This window comes from Diaphorina citri, unplaced genomic scaffold (genome assembly GCF_000475195.1).
Source record: "Diaphorina citri unplaced genomic scaffold, Diaci psyllid genome assembly version 1.1 scaffold2000, whole genome shotgun sequence".
NCBI lineage: Eukaryota > Metazoa > Arthropoda > Insecta > Hemiptera > Psyllidae > Diaphorina > Diaphorina citri.
The window spans coordinates 25,610-45,091 of record NW_007379426.1 but is presented as its reverse complement, the minus strand read 5'-3'; the positions used below and the strand labels follow the sequence as shown (position 1 = coordinate 45,091).

The following is a 19,482-nucleotide window of genomic DNA, read 5'->3' as shown; positions in this document are numbered from 1 at the left end:
TTCATCACAAATTTTCATCAGTAAATGGTTTCTTCAAATTAAATTGATCCCAAGGGCAAGGTAATCCTAGACCCTTGAGAAATGGAGTGCCTGAACTCCTGAAGGCATGTGATGTGTTCCAATATTGTTTTTTTTTTTCGTCTTCTATTTTCAGACTGCTCAACAGTTTCAGATTCTACTAATCAAGAGTCGCTGAAAAGATCCATCTGTCAGGTCTACCTGATACCTGATGAGCACAGGTTAAACTGACTCTATCAGGTCTATCTGATAGTGAGTGGCTGGCCTAAGCCAAGCCTCAGAGTGGGCTTTTTGTCTAACTGATTCTGCACTTGAAAACCTGAGCGACATAAAGATTAATAAGATAAATGTTGTTGTGTTCAAATGTCGTTTTTTTTAAATAAATAAATAAAAAAAAAATGGAAATTTGATAAATTAAATTAATTCTTAAAATATCCGTTTTTCAGGTGATAGCTAACGAAAAAAAGCGCAGACTGGTGTGGAACTTGGAGATGGAAGTCATCTCGAGTGCCGCTAAGAATCTAATGGAATCTGTGAGTCACGTACAAACCCCGCTCTAATTTAACATTTTTTCCAAGTTGTTGTTGTTTTAGTGGCTTTAGCTTTCACCGAATGGCAATAGCAGAATAAAGAAAAGATATAATTATATTTTTGTATCTGCTATACACTGAGCCATGTTTAATAGGCTCGTCCTGAACCGCAGTCACCCATCGTGAGGACTTGTGCTTGGTCTTTAAAAGCAGAGAGAACCCTTTGAAACTGCCAGCTCGCTAGGCTGGTTAGGGTTAGCTGTTCTCCTCCCTGTTTATAGTCCCACAGCTAGACACTAGTCTACTCTCTGTTTAACGTAACCGAGCCAGACTATTTTTCCTAGGTCATCCTTACAGCATCAATTTTTTTCTTTTACGTGTCGGTCATAGAACGTAAAAGTAAAAGATATCTGTTGTTACAAAGTCTCATGTATTGAATTATTTGTGTTTCAGGAGAGACAAGTAGTCAGAGCGTAGTGGTGGCGGTGGATCGCATATTCACCGGATCTACTCGACTGGATGGAGATGCTATAGTGGACTTCGTTACCGCCCTGTGCCAGGTACACTTAGACCCGAATTTAATCCATCTTAAAATAAGTAAATTGGGAAAACCCCTACTCCAGCCCAACCTAAATGTAATAACAGTAGAAAACTAAAAATGATTTTGGGTGGGTAAAAACACTTGGCTTTATGTTTTACGTATATATCGTACCCGAATTTAATCCATCTTAAAATAAGTAAATTGGGAAAACCCCTACTCCAGCCCAACCTAAATGTAATAACAGTAGAAAACTAAAAACGATTTTGGGTGGGTAAAAACACTTGGCTTTATGTTTTACGTATATATCGTAATCATAAAGCCAAGTATTTTTACTCACCCAAAATCATTTTTAGTGTTTGAATTGTTTTACCAAGTGTGTGTACCAACAAATAAGTTAATACAAACTTATTCCTTTGACATTAGAAAAACCTCTACTTTTTACGTGGCTACCAAGTGTGTGTACCAACAAATAAGTTAATACAAACTTATTCCTTTGACATTAGAAAAACCTCTACTTTTTACGTGGCTACCAAGTGTGTGTACCAACAAATAAGTTAATACAAACTTATTCCTTTGACATTAGAAAAACCTCTACTTTTTACGTGGCTTTTTTTTAATAGAAATAGGTATGTATGTAGTAATTTAGGTGGCAGGGTTCCCCACTAATCTTCTTTTTTTTACGGCTTTCTTTTAAGTGGCAAGGTTCTCCTAGAGGAGCTCTTCCACCTAACCACTAGATTTTTCTTTCACTGTGAGTCTTTAAGATATTTCGCCATCGAGGTCTTGAATGCCCCTAGACTTTGTGAGTCTCTTACATCTCTATGAAGATTTTTTGTTCTTCACTATCGTCCTTTACTCTAGGAAGCTTTTATGATTGTAAACTTTATAAGTCCCTTCTGTATGACCTTTATGAAGCATTATGCGACCTTAATAGTTAAAAGCTTCATATGAACAGGTATGTAGTGGTGGGTACAAGTAGGTAGGTGAGAGGGAAACATAGAGCAATAGGTAGGTACAATTCAAAGTAAAGTTAAAAGTTAAAAGGTACAATTCAAAGTAATAGTTAAAAGTTAGACTTTGTGAGTCTCTTACATCTCTATGAAGATTTTTTGTTCTTCACTATCGTCCTTTACTCTAGGAAGCTTTTATGATTGTAAACTATATAAGTCCCTTCTGTATGACCTTTATGAAGCATTATGCGACCTTAATAGTTAAAAGTTCCCCCCCCCCCAAGGAGAACTAACTTTGTGGTTTTCCTCTTTCACCTCCAGGTATCTATGGATGAGCTGAATTCGCCTCATCACCATCCCCGTATGTTTTCCCTGCAGAAGATTGTGGAGATATCTTACTACAATATGGGACGAATCCGGCTGCAATGGTCTCGAATTTGGCAGGTAATAATTCGTCCAAAGCCCAACTTTTAAGTCTGTTTGCCCCTACACCTAAGGTCAGTCATTCACTCTCAGGCAGACCTGTCAGGTACACCTGACACCTGATGAGCACACACACCATCAGGTAGACCTGACAGGTACGGCTGAAAATTAACTTTGTGGTTTTCCTCTTTCACCTCCAGGTATCTATGGATGAGCTGAATTCGCCTCATCACCATCCCCGTATGTTTTCCCTGCAGAAGATTGTGGAGATATCTTACTACAATATGGGACGAATCCGGCTGCAATGGTCTCGAATTTGGCAGGTAATAATTCGTCCAAAGCCCAACTTTTAAGTCTGTTTGCCCCTACACCTAAGGTCAGTCATTCATTATCAGGCATACCTGACAGGTACACCTGACACCTGATGAGCACACACACCATCAGGTAGACCTGACAGGTACACCTGATTAGTTAATTTGATACCTGACCATCAGGTAGACCTAACAGGTACGGCTGAAAAGATCCATCTGTCAGGTCTACCTGATACCTGATGAGCACAGGTTAAACTGACTCTATCAGGTCTATCTGATAGTGAGTGGCTGGCCTAAGCCAAGCCTCAGAGTGGGCTTTTTGTCTAACTGATTCTGCACTTGAAAACCTGAGCGACATAAAGATTAATAAGATAAATGTTGTTGTGTTCAAATGTCGGGAACTTGTGGCCAATAGGTCATTCTCCCATAATAAGATAAATAGAATCCTTTGCTTATTTTATGAGATTGTGGCCAATAGGTCATTCTCCCATAATAAGATAAATAGAATCCTTTGCTTATTTTATGAGACTTACCTTTAGCTTTAGAAAAAGGCTTTAAAAGAAAATCTCTCACTCTCTTTTCATTGCTTCCCTTATCAGGTGCTCGGGGAGCATTTCAATCGTGTCGGATGCAACCAAAGCGAGCACATCGCTTGCTTTGCTTTGGATTCGCTACGTCAACTATCCATGAAGTTTATCGAGAAGGGAGAATTTCCCAACTTTCGATTCCAGAAGGATTTCCTACGACCGTTCGAAGTCATTATGAAGAAAAATCGGTGAGTCCTACATAGATCCCTAGAAAAATCGATATTAAAAAGACCGATAAAATTTGAGAACTGTTTTATTATTTCATATATGACTCTGACGTTCTTGATATGTGACATCACAATAGGGGTGAGAAAATTTATATTCAGCAGCAAATATTTGTGTACTTTGATGGCTTGCCTTGGTGGTGTAGTGGTCAAGATGCTCGTATGGTAAATAGGAGGGCCTGGGTTCAATTCCAGCCGAGGCATGGAATTTGATCCGCATTTATTCGATAAATCGACCTCGTAATAATTAAATTCTGAGGGTTGGGTGGTAGAGAATGCCTCCGGTGTTAACATTGCACAGTGATTACCTTCCACTCAAGATCTCATTATTTTTATTAATATGACATCACGATTGTTTGAACCTTTTTTAGGGCAAATTCCATTTGAATTTTCGATCTTTTGAAAATATTTCCTTTAACAGTTTTGACTTTCTATTTAGTTTTTTCGCCACATTTTACATGGAATTTGGCCTGATATTGAAATTTGGGTTAGATGGAGCTGCCCCTTTTCAAAAATCCTGAGTAAAAAAAAAATACATATCTGCCATTATGTTTAACATTTCTAATCTCGTTCGCGGTTCCTTACAGGAGCGTCACAATCCGGGACATGGTGGTTCGATGCATCGCTCAGATGGTGAACTCTCAGGCCCGTAACATTCGCTCAGGCTGGAAAAACATCTTCTCTGTGTTTCATTTGGCGGCTTCGGACAGCGACAAGTCTATTGTAGAATTAGCTTTCCATACTACTGGTAAGTCTGTTTGTTTTTTTTTGCTTCGTTTTTGTGTGTGTGTTTTTTTTTCAAGTGATTTGATCGAGGGAACTGTAACTGCCAAAGGTCTTATCGTCCCGAATTCAAAAAGTATTATTACAGGACATCGTTGTGAGACGCAATGCAGTAACCCGAACACGTACGGCGAGGATTGCTCCCTGGATTGCGGCTGTAACAATGGTGGCACCTGCAACCAGCTGGATGGGGGGTGCAATTGCGGCCGGGGATATCAGGGTAAACTATGCACAGCCCCGTGTCCTGAGGGACAGTATGGATATAACTGCAAGGAAGAGTGTTTGACCAAAGGACAAGGTAAGACAAAATGACATGACTCCATTCGATCTCTTGTCGAAATAAAGCGTTTACAGGGACGAAATGAGAGGGAGAAAAAAAATTGGACAAATAATTGGACTTGTAAGCTCTGGGTCGCAGGTTCGATTCCCGTCTGGGGACCCACCTGTCAACTACCCTGTCCTCTCAATCGCGTTATGGTCATCCCTGCCATATGATATGTTTAATATGGTCACCGCTGCCATATAATATGTTTAAAATCCTCCTATTTTGTACTTACAGGAAACAAGACTTGTGATCATGTAACAGGGGAGCATATGGTCACCGCTGCCATATAATATGTTTAAAATCCTCCTATTTTGTACTTACAGGAAACAAGACTTGTGATCATGTAACAGGGGAGTTATCTTGTCCGGCTGGTTATGAGGGGCCCACCTGTCAACAACCCTGTCCTCTGAATCATTGGGGTAAAGGATGTACTCAGCAGTGTGCGTGTAAAAATGGGGCGGACTGTCATCACGTGACGGGCGTATGCCAGTGCTTACCCGGGTGAGTGAACCTGCGACCTTTGAGTTGTGAACCCAGTCACTCGATTTGGCTTCCGGCACCCTAGTTTTTTTCTCAGTGTAACTAACACTACGCTAAATTTTATGACTTGACTTGGACTCGAACCACCAACCTCCAGATCCGAAGTTCACCGCGCTAACCACTGCACCACTGAGGTTGGTGCATTGTGCTAAGTCCTGAGGATTTCGAGTGTTTCACCGCCGTTATTATTTCGTAGCCATGAAACAACTGCTACATTAGACGCATGTGGTCTGTGTCGTAGTATGCCTCTCATCAGATGGGCGAGAAATATTTGCAATCGAAAAACGAGTACAAATTTTTGTCGATGGTGGGATTCGAACCCGGGACCTTCTGAATGGCAAGCAATGATTGATTATTAACTATTTGGTTCGAATTTCACAGATGTTCTCTGAGTTTTGTACCGAAGAAACCCATAGCACAGTGGAAGAAGATAAGGTGTGGGTACGCGGTTGGTTCCCTCTACTGTTTGAACTGTCGTGTTTATTATCCCGATGTAAAATGGACGTAAGAACGAGAGCCCTCAGTGTTCTGTTTGAATTGATCATGACTGCAGGACATTCGTTCAGGTAAGAGATAAAATCCTTTAGCAGACCATCACCCTACTCCAGGGCCCTGAAAGTTGATTTTATATTTATAGACCTTATGGCTTGTACGGTTATTTAGGTAAGGTTTTTACGTTGAAGATCAGAAAAAAATGAAGAACTAGGGACTTTCTCTTTAGTTTCTACGACTTCTGGATACCGATATAAATCGATTTGAAAAAACATGTAGGTACGGGTAAATTTTGAACAAGTCGACATCACGTTGGGCCCTGAAAGTTGATTTTATATTTATAGACCTTATGGCTTGTGCGGTTATTTAGGTAAGGTTTTTACGTTGAAGATCAGAAAAAAAATGAAGAACTAGGGACTTTCTCTTTAGTTTCTACGACTTCTGGATACCGATATAAATCGATTTGAAAAAATATGTAGGTACCGGTAAATTTTGAACAAGTCGACATTACGTCAAGCAAACGAGCGTACACACTAGTAGTGCCTATTGGAATTTCGTAAAAATAGATATGTAAGAGCTTTGTACAATGTACAGTGGTTTAACCCCATACACAAGCTGAGGCTTATGCAGGGTTTATACGCGACCTTTCAACACATACTTTTTTGCCGTTTGACTTCGGATTAGGATTTTTCAAAGTTTTTACCTGGGAATCGATTTTTAATTCAAAATTTTTCATTTTAAATGTAGCAATTTTGTCTGAGAAGTATGCTGTGTCGTTTTGGTAACCCAAACTCTGGGCAGTCCGTCAATAAATTTTATTAATAATAATAGTGCTTATTTATACTGCTCCCATAGGACTGAAAAGTCCCTTTACTCCAGCAGAGTAGGCTACTACTATTATTGTGATCAAAATTATATTGAGGATAAAATTCCATACCTCGGCTGGGATTGAACCGCCCTCCTGTTTACCAGGCGAGCACCATCGAGGCTGGCTTTTACCCAAATTCATTCCTTCATTCGGTGGCGGCTTTTAAAATCCCCCTATCGTAACCACGCCCCTGTTTCTCTCCTATTTCAAGGTCACACTGGTGGCGCGATCTATTCAACGTTCTGTTTCGCATCTTCGACGACACGAAACTTCCCGAGCACCAGTCGGAAAAAGCCGAATGGATGCGAACCACGTGCAATTTCGCCCTGTACAGTATAGGCAATGTGTTCAATCAGTATTTCGATATCCTCGGGCCTATGCTACTGCGAGACTTCTATGTACAGATACACTGGTGTGTTCAACAGTGTAAGTAACCTAGGTTAAGCTACATTGAGTCTGGTGAATAACTGAACATCAGGCCGAGAGGGTTCGATTCCTGCCCGGTGCGAACTTTATCTTAAACAGACAAAGTTCATTCTCGGAACGGCTGGCTTTCTCCTGTCCTGTCTTCCCCCTGTCAGGTCTACCTGATAGTGAGTGACTGGCCTAAGGAAGCAAAAAGTTACTTTTTTGAAGGTTAAAAGAAGTCATAGTAGACAGTTTTTAGACCCTTCATCTTTTCTCTGAAATTTTAATCTTCCCCTTGATAAAGTCCACAAGAGGTTGAGTGCATCCCGAAACAGCAAAATGTTTTGTCCCAGTCATCCTTTCAGAACCACGCGAAAATCTGTTGTAACTAATGTGTTTAACCAGAATTATCCTTACGGGGCTGAGAGATATGTGCTAAAATTGTCTGTCTTCCCCCACTCTTCGCTTTCGGGACGATAAGACTTAAGCAGTTACAGTTCCCTCTATCAAACCTAAAAAATAAAATAAAAAAAATCGAGCCATAGAAAGTTGTGGGAAATTCTTAAGCCAATTTAGAGCTTTAGTGGTCATGTTTGGAACTATTTGTCTTCCCCCACTCTTCGCTTTCGGGACGATAAGACTTAAGCAGTTACAGTTCCCTCTATCAAACCTAAAAAATAAAATAAAAAAAAATCGAGCCATAGAAAGTTGTGGGAAATTCTTAAGCCAATTTAGAGCTTTAGTGGCCATGTTTGGAACTATTCTATCCTATTTTGTGTGTGGTTTCAGCCAATGAGGAGTTAGCCAAGGCAGGTGCTACCAATCTTGAAAATCTGGTGATTCATAATGCTAGCAAGTTTACAGAATCTACATGGCAAGATACATGTAGCGCTCTGGTGGCCATGTTTGGTACTAGTGTCATCATTGGGGTAAAGGATGTACTCAGCAGTGTGCGTGTAAAAATGGGGCGGACTGTCATCACGTGACGGGCGTATGCCAGTGCTTACCTGGGTGAGTGAACCTGCGACCTTTGAGTTGTGAAGCCACCTCTACACTTAGTTTGTCCACCTTTTTTCAGTTCCGGAACCCAGTCACTCGATTTGGCTTCCGGCACCCTATTTTTTTTTCTCAGTGTTACTAGGATGGCGTATCTATTTATAAATCTAATAATTATACTGCCAGCCTAGTTAGCTTGGTTGGTAACGCGTCTGCCTTGTAAGTGCTAGCCCCCGGATTCGATTCCCGCCCGGTGCGGATTTTATCCTGAACGGATAATGTTCGTTTTCGGAACGGCTGGCTTTCTCCTATCCTGTCTTCCTTCTCTCTTCGATTTCGGGAAGATAGGACGCTAGCAGTTACAGTGCCCTGTATCAAAACTCGTTAAAATAATAATAATTATGCTTACTTTTGTTTTATTTGACAGACGTACTGGCAAGAACTGTGGCCAGCCATGTCCCGAAGGTACATACGGGTATCAATGCTCGCAGATATGTAAATGTCAGAATGGTGGCAAGTGCAGACTCAATGATGGAGAATGTAGATGTACTGCTGGCTGGATGGGAACTCATTGTACTGAGGGTAAGTACTAAGTACCCCGTCTCGCTGGAGGACGTAAAACTGAGACAAAACCAGCCCTGTCAAGCCACAGACAATAACAGTGGCTCATTTTGAGGGTACCTGAATGGGACTATGGTCAAGTCCGTCTCAGGAAGTAGGGTATAACGACATAATTATGCACCTGAATACCCTCATTAGACCCCTACGGTTCGGGGGTCCTGAGCGAGCTCTCTGGCCTTGATGCCACCTGTTGGTATGTAATATATGAACTTACAGCTTTTCTCTAGAACAAACCTGAGTGTACGAAATTGTGTATTCTCAATAACTCAGTATGTACTTTGGTTTATTTACAGTGTGTCCTGAAAGTTACTACGGAGACCACTGTATGAAACAGTGTGATTGTATCAACGAGAACTTTGTGTGTCACCCTGTCAAAGGCTGCGTCTGTAAACAAGGTAATTTTTTTTAGACATTATATGTTTTTGAAAGTTTTCTCAAAAAATATTGGTTGAAAGATAAAGGCTAACAATTATAAACAGGAATGTTGCACAGACAGCATTTTTTTTTCCTTTTAGGCGCTTAACACTACGGACAGTAGGTTGTTCGCGCCGGAACAGCAAAATTTGTATACGCAACTACTAGCCTTTTTGTGCGGGACTAAAAAAGTATTATGTTATATTTGGTGCCCAATAACTCAGTATGTACTTTGGTTTATTTACAGTGTGTCCTGAAAGTTACTACGGAGACCACTGCATGAAACAGTGTGATTGTATCAATGAGAACTTTGTGTGTCACCCTGTCAAAGGCTGCGTCTGTAAACAAGGTAATTTTTTTAGACATTATATTTAATTAATTGGGAGATGTAACAAAGAGGTTTTTAAAATATCAGATCATGTTATACTTGTGGTAAAGCAGAGAGCATCTTCAGCCAACCTAGTTAGCTTGATTGGTAGCTCGTCTGCCTTGTAAGCGCTAGGCCGCGGGTTCGGTTCCCCGAAAAAAGAAAAAAAAAATAGTCAACTCTGTCGGGATTCGAAGACGGGATCTCCGGTGTGGAAGTCTAGTACCACTGAGTTAACCGTGCCCCCTATTTTACGTTATTGCCTTGTAAGTGCTAGGTCGCAGGTTCGATTTCTGCCTGGGGCGAACTTTATCCTAAGCTGATAAGGTATTTTCTCGGAATGGCTGACTTTCTTCTATCCTGTTCCCCTATTTTACATATTGATATACTCTGACGTAACTTTGTGAAGATTCATCTTGAAAAGAAGAACACAAAACAGCATTTTTTTTTTTTTTTCCTTTTAGGCGCTTAACACTGCGGACAGTAGGTTGTTCGCGCCGGAACAGCAAAATTTGTATACGCAACTACTAGCCATTTTGTGCGGGACTAAAAAAGTATTATGTTATATTTGGTGCCTGAACTTTAGTAGGAATATTTTTCTATTTAAGTTTTTTACTTTCCTTATCCTATAGGAAGGAAAGTAAAGTATTTAATCCATGTATGTAACTCGACTGACGAAAGTTTTTCATACTCGAAAATGTTCATGTTTTTACATGGTTTTACTTAACTTGATATATAAATTGTTTGATACTATCCTATAGGAAGGAAAGTAAAGTATTTAATCCATGTATGTAACTCGACTGACGAAAGTTTTTCATACTCGAAAATGTTCATGTTTTATATAAATTGTTTGATAAGTGTCTAATAAATATTTTATTTTATGTATGTATAGATACTCACTGTTGTTTTATTTGAAAATCTTGGTTTTATTTTCCTTTCGAAAATTCCGCTTTTCTGAAGCTCGTTTCCCCTCTTTTTCCTAGGATTTTGTACAGACACCAAAAGAGGGGGAAACGAGCTTCAGATAAGGGGAAATTGCGAAAGGCATATACGGCTCTTCCAGACTAGGGATGTTCAGTTGGCTTTGGCGTGGTGACCGAAATGATGAAAAAAGGGAGAAAGGCCATAAGAAAAATGAGATAACAGGACCCTGGGAAAGGTTTTTAAACCGCCGAGATGGTTAGGTGAACAGGACCCCTTAGTATTAGGAAAAAAGACCTCCTTTATTTCCTAATTACCTACTACTACTACTACTACTCTGGAACAACTACGTGTTAAAAGGGAGAGTTTTAAGACGAATGTGGTGAATGGAAACCGAAATAGGGGAGTGAAGTCATAGACGAATGAGGGCTAGGCTGACACTACTGCTGGAGTAAAGGGACTTTTCAGTCCTATTATTAATTGTGTCTCTTCTCGCCCATCTGATGAGAGGCATACCCCGCATACCACATGCGTCTAATGTAGCAGTTGTTTCATAGCTACGAAATAAAAACGGCGGTGGAACACTCTCTTTTTTTTCCTTCTTCTTCTTTTTTTCAAGCTATAAACAAACAGGGTCCGTCTGCCTTACCTTCATGGTTGGAAGGCGCCGTGGGCAGACCCACAGGACCCCGACTCAAGTCCTGAGTCAAATCCTTCATTAGTTCTTCCTTCTCTGTCTTGCGAGCGAAACAGAAGTCGTTGATTTTGTTTTGGAATACGACCAACAACTCTGTCAGGTCGTTGTAGAACTTGCCTCCCTCCTGAAACAATCAAAGAAAAGAAAAAAAAATAATGGAAAAAAAATCTTCTTTGCCTTTTCCAGTGTACAGACGGCGTCGGCATTTTTCGTCAGCCTCTGAATCAGCCCTAACTAGGGTGATTGCTTTGGGCTGACATTAATTGGTTTTGATAACAAAATTTTTACTAGTCGATGCCCTCCGCACTCAACCTTTGTTATTTCTTTAGTAAGGGAAAGTCAGGCTGGTATACTCCCTGTTTAAAGTCCCCCAGCCAGACATAAGCTGATCTACTCCCTGTTTAACGTCCCCCAGCCAGCAGTATTAACAGGGTATATTCTATTCTACCCAGCCACAGGTTTTGTCATTACCTGTAAATGTTTCTGCAAATCCATGAAGGCGTCATACCCAGCGGCCAAATCCTTGAGCATATCCTCACGCTGTACAGCAAGACAACCGCCCCCCATCTTCTCGGCGGTAAACTCCGAGTTTTTCTCCTGGATTTGAGAGAGCAAGGTTTCCTGCTTCGCAACGCTCCCTCGCACTTGCTCCTGCAGAGCTCCATATGTGTCCTGAGGGAAAATAAAGAGAGAGGGTTTGATTTCATGATTTATTTTTAATTTATTAATGGCCGGGGCCACAAGTGAGCGTATTTGGATTAACGTCGGATGAAGCAATCTGATTGGTTGATTTCCAAAAATCTCAGCCAATCAGATGGCTTAAACCAAGATTTTTTTTATTAAACTTACTTTGTGGCCCCCGGCCTAAGATAATTACTTAAGAGGTTTGATTGTTTCATAGAGGGAACTGTAACTGCTAAGGTCTTGAAAGCTAAGAGAGAGGGAAGACAGGATAGGAGAAAGCCAGTTATCACGAACCTTATTTGTTTGGGACAAAATCCGCCCCGGGTGGAAATAAGTACTTAAAGATATATCTCCAAGAAAAAAAAAAATAATAATAATAATAATAATAATAATAATAAAAAAAAAACAACAACAACAACAATCGACATAAATGTGATGCTATCTTGGCTGCAAATATAAGCAAATTCAGTCTAGTTAGTTTGGAGGGTAGCGCGTAGCGCGCCAGTCTTACTAGATTTATCCTCAACAGATAAGGTTTGTTCCTGGAACAGCTACCTTCCTCCTAGCTTGTTCTCCTTTTCCCATTGGACAGTTCCTTAAAAAAAAAAAAAAAAAAATCGTCTTGTCAAAACTTGCAACGCATTTGATTAGTTGAATAACTGACCTGTAAAGCATCCGTGGCTAAGGTTTCGGTTACAGCACCATCCTCTATCAATGCCTTCATGAATTTCTCCTTCATATCCAGGGTGGAGGTTTTCAGTTCGGATTCTATCACATCGCGTGTAGCTTTGATTGTTTCAACCTGGGAACAAACAAACATGAACATATGTAAAATCAATACTAAAATAAGAAGAGAATAAGTCTTCACTTGACTAAATAAACGAATTTAATTTTGTTACTTATATTTGCTAGTGTGTACCCCCCTTTTCTCTTGAACCGTATGTACCCACCCTAATCATATGAGGTATGTAATGTCATGTGTTATATTGCTTTGTTTATATTTTTCTTTCATTGCAATTTTTCAATTTAGTCCTGAGGATGGCATCATGAGATGTTGAAACATGTTGACTCTTTTCCATCAATAAATTCGTTTATTTAGTCAAGTGCTTGTTCTCTTCTTATTTTAGTATTAATTAGTACTTGACATGGTATCCCGTTTTCAAAGTTTATATGTAAAATCAGAACTCTTTTTTTTATCAGCTAAATATTAATAATAAGTTTTATATGCTTAAATGGTCATGATAATGTTTTAATTATTTGTTTGGTATGGGTTCAGCCTACTTGGTTGGTAGTGAGGTTTTCAGTTCGGATTCTATCACATCGCGTGTAGCTTTGATTGTTTCAACCTGGGAACAAACAAACATGAACATATGTAAAATCAGAACTCTTTTTTTTATCAGCTAAATATGAATAAGTTCTATATGCTTAAATGGTCATGATATGTTTTAATTATTTGTTTGGTATGGGTTCAGCCTATTTAGCTTGGTTGGTAGCGCGTCTGCCTTGTAAGCGCTAGGCGGCGGGTTCGATTCCCACCCGAGGCAGATTTTATCCTGAACGGAAAATGTTCGTTCTCGGAACGGCTGTCTTTCTTCTCTCTTCGATTTCGGAACGATAAGACCTCGGCAGTTACAGTTCCTTCCATCAAATGGACAGCATTAAACAGAAAAGAACCATCTATAGGGCAATTCCCCTTATGGATGGTTTTTTTCTGTTCATTGCTGTCCAAATCTTTTTTCAACTTGCGTCCTTGCGATCTGAAAAATAATAATAATAATAATAATAATAATAATAATAATATATTGTCTGGCTAGAAGACTTAACAGGGAGGATACCAGTCTGAATTTCCTTTGCTAAAGAAATAGCGAAGATTGAATGTGAAGGGCATCCACTCGTAAAATTTGTAGCTGAAACCAAAGGTCACCTCAAGGCAATCAAGGTTCGTTCCGAGAACGAACCTTGTCTGTTGATATTTTTAGAATAAAGATTGACCTGGGAGGGAATGTGGAACCTGCAAACTAGCACTTGATAAGGCTTTCAAGCTAACTAAGCTGGCAGATTGTGCTTATTTATACAGCGCGAAGTACCTTTACTTAAGGAGTAAACCAGTATTTGTGCTTAAATTCTCAAATTAATTGAGGTCTGAGGAACAGGGACTTCAAATTTTGATCTCCTCTTTAAAACACATTAAAAAAAGACCAATATTAAATTTTATGCCTCAAATGAGGTTGAACCCATACCCTCCTATTTACCAGTACATCTCTACCATTCTACCTTGCTTACCATGAATGGCTTTCTGTACAAAGGCCTCCTGTGCTTGGGCTAACATCAGAGTGGAAAGTGCTGACAGCGTATCTGCATTCATATCTGGAGTAGGGTCTTGCTGAATTGCTGGCACTATGGCACCCTGAAATCATACAAAGTACCTAAATGTAGTTTTTTCCAGTCATCTCTTTTGAGTAATATCTGTTGCAGGGCCCACTCAGCCTTGTGAGGAAAATGAGTAGCTATGACATATAAATGTGTGTAATATAATTAGATAATTATTTATAATTATGTATGTTTAGTTTAATTGGCCAGTGATTTAGATTAGGTAGCTCGATAGATAAGTAATCCCACTCAATCCAGGGGAAATATAATTTTCTTCGCAGCTTTTATTATAAGTGGGAGAACGTGGGTTCGAATTCCAAACGAGGAACGAAATTTAGTTTCAGAATTTGACCGCACTATAATCTAGAGTTTTAGAGCTACCAAGGGTTAAGTGGTAGAGAATGCCTTAGGCAACAATAAACTCGCTGGTGGTCATTTTCCATTAGGATAAAGTCTTCGCTTCCCTCTACCTGCTCGATGCTGTATGCTCCACCCTGTTTTTAGCTTCAAGGCCCGTTTCCGTTTGTCGTGAGTTTCATCCGATTTTTTTCCGAATGTCCTGTAGGCAATGTAATTTAAATGAGAGTGTTCCCAATATATGCGACACGATTTTTTTCCGAACGACAGGTGGGAAATGGGCCTTTAGGAGTCCAAAACAAAGTTCGAAATCAGTACGAAATGTGTTATCCTATATTAATATGTACATATTAGCTAACTAGTAATTAAATCAATCTTTCGAGCTACCTAACTTTAAACCTCTGATATTCTGTAAAGGTGTATCCAAACACAGTTGACGCCAAATATGGTCGACCGAAACCGTACACTGCCTCGACAACATAGATTCACCTCTTCATCTCGTCGATCGATGGGGTCGACTATGTATGGATACAGCTTAAAGATAGAAAGTTACTACAGTTTCCAACATTCGGAACAATCTTATTGGTACACAACTATGGTAACCTCACAGAGCGAGATTATTGGCCAATAAGAACCCTGGATTCTTATGGCCAGGGCCACAGAGTTTAATCTCGGTTTAAACTATTGGATTAACATAATGATTGGCAAAAATCTACGTCATTTGGTATATGAAATATCCTAACACCTGATGACCCCCCCTAAGGGGTTTAAGAATGCTCAGGGCATTCTTTTCCCTCATTGGTTGATCTCCTAGCATGGAGATATTGTTTGAAGTTTGTCAACGAATAGTATTCGCTAATGGTTCAATAAACTGAAAAAATCTTGCTCAGAAAAATCGGACCCAAAGGTCGAAAAATTATATGAAGAATGTAGAAAATTTCGTTCAAATGTAAAACAGTAAAATCTCATCAAATTCAAAAGAGACCTTGACCCTTATTTTGACTGCAGGAGTATGGGGACTTTTCAGTCTATTCGGGCAGTATAAACAAGGTATATTCCATTCAAAAATCGTAGAGCCACATTTTACATAATGAGCAAACTAATACATAATATTGACTTTTGAAAAATGAATAAAAAACATCATACCTACAATAATAAAGGACTTCATTTTTATTTTTCCGGTGACATGGAACAAAAAGTAGGTATATAATATGCTAAAAAATAGAAAGTTATAAACATAATATTAGATCATTAGTTCTGGTCTGATTTCATTAGGGGGCCCCGTCTTGAATGGACTTCTCTCCACAAAATATTTACTATTATATTTGTGCACGGTATTATAAAAGCGGAGTTAGTTTTAGTTTTAATTCACTCATTCACAAACTAATCTCGAAAACCCCAACAAGTAGAAATCTGAAAGTTGGTAGGAATGTTCCTAATATGTTCTAGATGTGCTACAAGAGAGGAATTTGCCAAAATCTAAACCGATCTCGAGCTACGCCCAATTTTGAAGCTCGTGCAACCTGATAGTAGCAGTATAAAAACAACGAATTATTTGGTAATAATTGAGGGGTTTGAAGAAAGAAGCCCTTTCAAGAGCAGGTCCTTGTCATATTAAAGCATTCACTTGGAAATCATAATAAAAAAACAATAGAAAGTAATAAACTGAGGATTTTTAGACGAGGAATCTATGAAACCGATAAAAAAAGTACCAATTGAAACAGTACACGGTGTCACAAAAGCAGGAGATTAAACAAAGGAGTAGACAAAACAAAAAAAAAAAAAAAAAGTGTATCAGAGAAATGAAGAAGTAAATAATACATTGAAGAAATCTCCCTTCGTTGAAGGAAGTTGTTTACATTTTCCAGCAACCTGATTGGTGTAAAGTTGGTTACCTGTTAAGATGCCCCCAATCAGGAGCGAGAAAAATGCAAATAGTCCCTCATTGGAGGTACTTTCTACATTAAATATTTGGGGGGTTTAATATATAAAAAAAGATCAACGCAAAATTGAAAGTCAGTTTTAGAAACACAACCATAACGTTATTGGAACCAACCGAGTATTTAAATCATTTTATGGTACAATTGCTACATTTGTAGGAACGTTAAACATGCTACAACTGCTATTTTCGTAGGAGAGCTTAAAAAGCATTCATGCTACAATTGCTACACTAATCGAATAGCATAAAAATTACAATCCTTCATCAAATGTTAGTTGACAAAATATCGATTAACTCCCTACTTTTCAAGACAGAAAAAGGTCAAGTTCAAGATTTTCAAGTTTTAATTCTTTTACTTTTCATTCAAATATTTGCTTTCAGATCGGTCTTGGAACTCTCAACCAATTTTTCAAGACAGGAAAACGTCAAAAATTTACACCTTTCATTTAAATTTTCCGTCAGCACTGGCCGTTACGGGGCCCACTCAGCCTCGTGAGGAAAATGAGTAGCTATGTAATATAAATGCGCATAGCGACCGGTGCCAGCATGGTCCTACAATGCTGCAGTGAGCACCAAAGTTGTGAAATAATAACACAAAGAAAGACATTTATTTTATTATTTTAATAAAAAATTGAAAATCATGAGAATTGTTAGTTGTCCATTTGAGAAGTTCCAGCCTGAGAGTAATCTTCCTCATCATCATCAGGGTAGTGGACAGCAGTCTGGGTAGTGGACTCCGACTCTGACAAGCCTCTTATTTGTAATCTCTCAGCAGCCTTGAGGAAATGGTTGAGCTCATCTGGGGCGATGTTGACTTCACCCTTGTACATGTAATCTATCATGCTCTTCAGCTCATTGAACTTGGTCTCAGAGAATATGAGGATGGGGCGCTCATCATTATGTTGACTAAGTAACATCTCAAATAACGGACTACAGGTACACAGCACAGATCATGCTCTTCAGCTCATTGAACTTGGTCTCAGAGAATATGAGGATGGGGCGCTCATCATTATGTTGACTAAGTAACATCTCAAATACCGGACTACAGGTACACAGCACAACTTTGTGGGCTTTCAAGTACTGCCCTTCAGCAGATCGCAAATCTACTAACGTTTCCTTTTTTAGTAGAGAATTCACCAGAGATATCATGGTTTCCTGGTTCGCCCGCAGGCAAAATTCTTGAGATCCTTCTGTCATCTTTTTATCTATTATCACTGAACTAAAACTTAAATTTTTAATTTTCAAAGTAAACTTTAGTCTAACGAAACGAAAAATGAGACGAAAAATGTTACCAATTTCATGTCATTTCTTGAAATAACTGGCTAGATTTCATGAAATTTGGCAATATTTTCATTTCAAGTTGCCAGCCTACTTAGCTTAGTTGGTAGTTGTCGCGAAAATCGCGAATTAAGAAAGTAGTTCAGATACGTGAAAAGGAAGAAAGGTAGGATGAGAGAAGAGTGGGAGAGGAGAAAGTTTTCGAGATGCGGGAAGCAGGGAAGAGAAGGAATGTAAGATTAGTCGCTAGGCAGTAGCCATTAGAGTCGCTTGGCAGTAGCCATTAGAGTCGTTCGGAAGTAGCCATTAGAGTCGCTATGTAGTAGCCATTAGAGTCGTGATAGAGCGATCAAGCCTTTGAAGGAAATTTTAGTTTTGTATTCAGTTATAGTTTTTTGTGAGATCCAAAGTTAGAGAAGAGGGTGATATAGCAAGGGGGATCTCATAGAAGGTGTAATTAGTACAAGTGAAGTTTAGTAGTTGAAAGGCAGCAGTGAAGAAAGTGATTAGTAGGAAGTGTATCAGGACTCAGGGTAAAGTGTAAAGCCTTTGAAGGAAATTTTAGTTTTGTATTCAGTTATAGTTTTTTGTGAGATCCAAAGTTAGAGAAGAGGGTGATATGGCAAGGGGGATCTCATAGAAGGTGTAATTAGTACAAGTGAAGTTTAGTAGTTGAAAGGCAGTAGTGAAGAAAGTGATTAGTAGGAAGTGTATCAGAAGTAAAGTGTAGCAGAAGACATTAAGTAAGTAGAAGAAAGACCGAGTGATTTTTTCCAAGTACTTTGTAATCAGTAAAGACCTAATAAGTTCAATACGAGACCTTTGTTTGTAAGTGTTAAATAACCTGTCTTAAATATCAATAAACTTTATGTGTATAAATATTCCAAGTTCAAATCAAAAGTTCGAAGTGTGACCGTTGTTTGTAAGTGTTAAATAACCTGTCTTAAATATCAATAAACTTTATGTGTATAAATATTCCAAGTTCAAATCAAAAGTTCGAAGTGTCTCAAGAAATTTCATGAAATTTGGCAAGATTTTCATTTCAAGTTAAACTTAAGTTTATCTTTAGATTTCATACATACGACGGTCAAGAAATGACATGAAATTTGGCAAGATTTTCATTTCAAGTTAAACTTAAGTTTATCTTTAGATTTCATACATACGACGGTTATAGTCTTTTTTCCCCATTAAAATAACAGGTTGTGGGTTGGGGGAACGGCGGGTTAGGAAGAAGAAGGCAAAAAACCCCACAGTAGTGCGTCTGCCTTGTAAGCGCTAGGCCGCGGGTTCGATTCCCGCCCGGGGCGGATTTTATCCTGATGGGATAATGTTCGTTCTCGGAACGGCTGGCTTTCTCCTATCCTGTCTTCCTTCTCTCTTCGATTTCGGGACGATAAGACCATAACAGTTACAGTTCCCTCTGTCAAACCTCTTAAAAAAAATGACCACTAGTCGGGTTTTTCTAGAAGGTGGGTTGATGCGATTTAGAGTCTACCCGCCTATATCTCATGCAGAATTGTGATGATAGTGCTCGTTACATTAACTTACATTAATAGACGCCTTCAAATATTTCATTTATAATTAAGGTATGGATTAAATAACCGGTGGGGCAAACAAGATTAACTTTTGATTCGAGGTTATACGATCATGTGTTGCTCTTCGTTACAGTTACAGGCCCCGGTGTAAAACTTTACTTCATTGAGGTTAACCTAGTCAATTTGTTTACCTACCACTAATCCATGTAATACCGTTCTCTGAGTTAGAAGTGTGGATAAAGGAGCAGCTTTTCAGCACGGTTTAACTGGGTCGATGGCAGCGCAGAAAAAATAAAATAATAA

General features: G+C 39.1%; 2 protein-coding genes and 1 long non-coding RNA gene across 3 annotated transcripts in view; 2 read left to right on the top strand and 1 right to left on the bottom strand.

Annotated features, from left to right (window-relative positions):
- The window catches only part of LOC103517886 (brefeldin A-inhibited guanine nucleotide-exchange protein 1-like), a 12,664-nt gene extending 3,638 nt beyond the window's left edge, over positions 1-9,026 (top strand). The window contains exons 5-14 of the mRNA XM_026829832.1: positions 3,373-3,548; positions 4,172-4,336; positions 4,445-4,665; positions 5,016-5,194; positions 5,614-5,798; positions 6,804-7,018; positions 7,790-7,836; positions 7,917-8,011; positions 8,424-8,578; positions 8,911-9,026. Coding sequence (XP_026685633.1) covers positions 3,373-3,548; positions 4,172-4,336; positions 4,445-4,665; positions 5,016-5,194; positions 5,614-5,798; positions 6,804-7,018; positions 7,790-7,836; positions 7,917-8,011; positions 8,424-8,578; positions 8,911-9,026 — 1,554 coding nt within the window. The remainder of the gene's footprint in view (positions 1-3,372; positions 3,549-4,171; positions 4,337-4,444; positions 4,666-5,015; positions 5,195-5,613; positions 5,799-6,803; positions 7,019-7,789; positions 7,837-7,916; positions 8,012-8,423; positions 8,579-8,910) is intronic.
- LOC113471001 lies at positions 998-2,467 on the top strand. The gene is made up of 2 exons (XR_003393865.1): positions 998-1,108; positions 2,361-2,467. It is a non-coding gene; the product is annotated as an uncharacterized LOC113471001 (long non-coding RNA).
- A 1,907-nt stretch (positions 9,027-10,933) lies between the features above and the next one.
- On the bottom strand, positions 10,934-12,541 carry LOC103517885 (programmed cell death 6-interacting protein-like). The gene is made up of 3 exons (XM_026829831.1): positions 12,365-12,541; positions 11,488-11,688; positions 10,934-11,140 (listed from the first exon to the last, which is right to left on the bottom strand). The coding sequence occupies exons 1-3, from the start codon at positions 12,524-12,526 to the stop codon at positions 10,934-10,936; spliced, it is 570 nt and encodes a 189-aa protein (XP_026685632.1). The 5' UTR covers positions 12,527-12,541.
- Between the last annotated feature and the right edge of the window lie 6,941 nt (positions 12,542-19,482).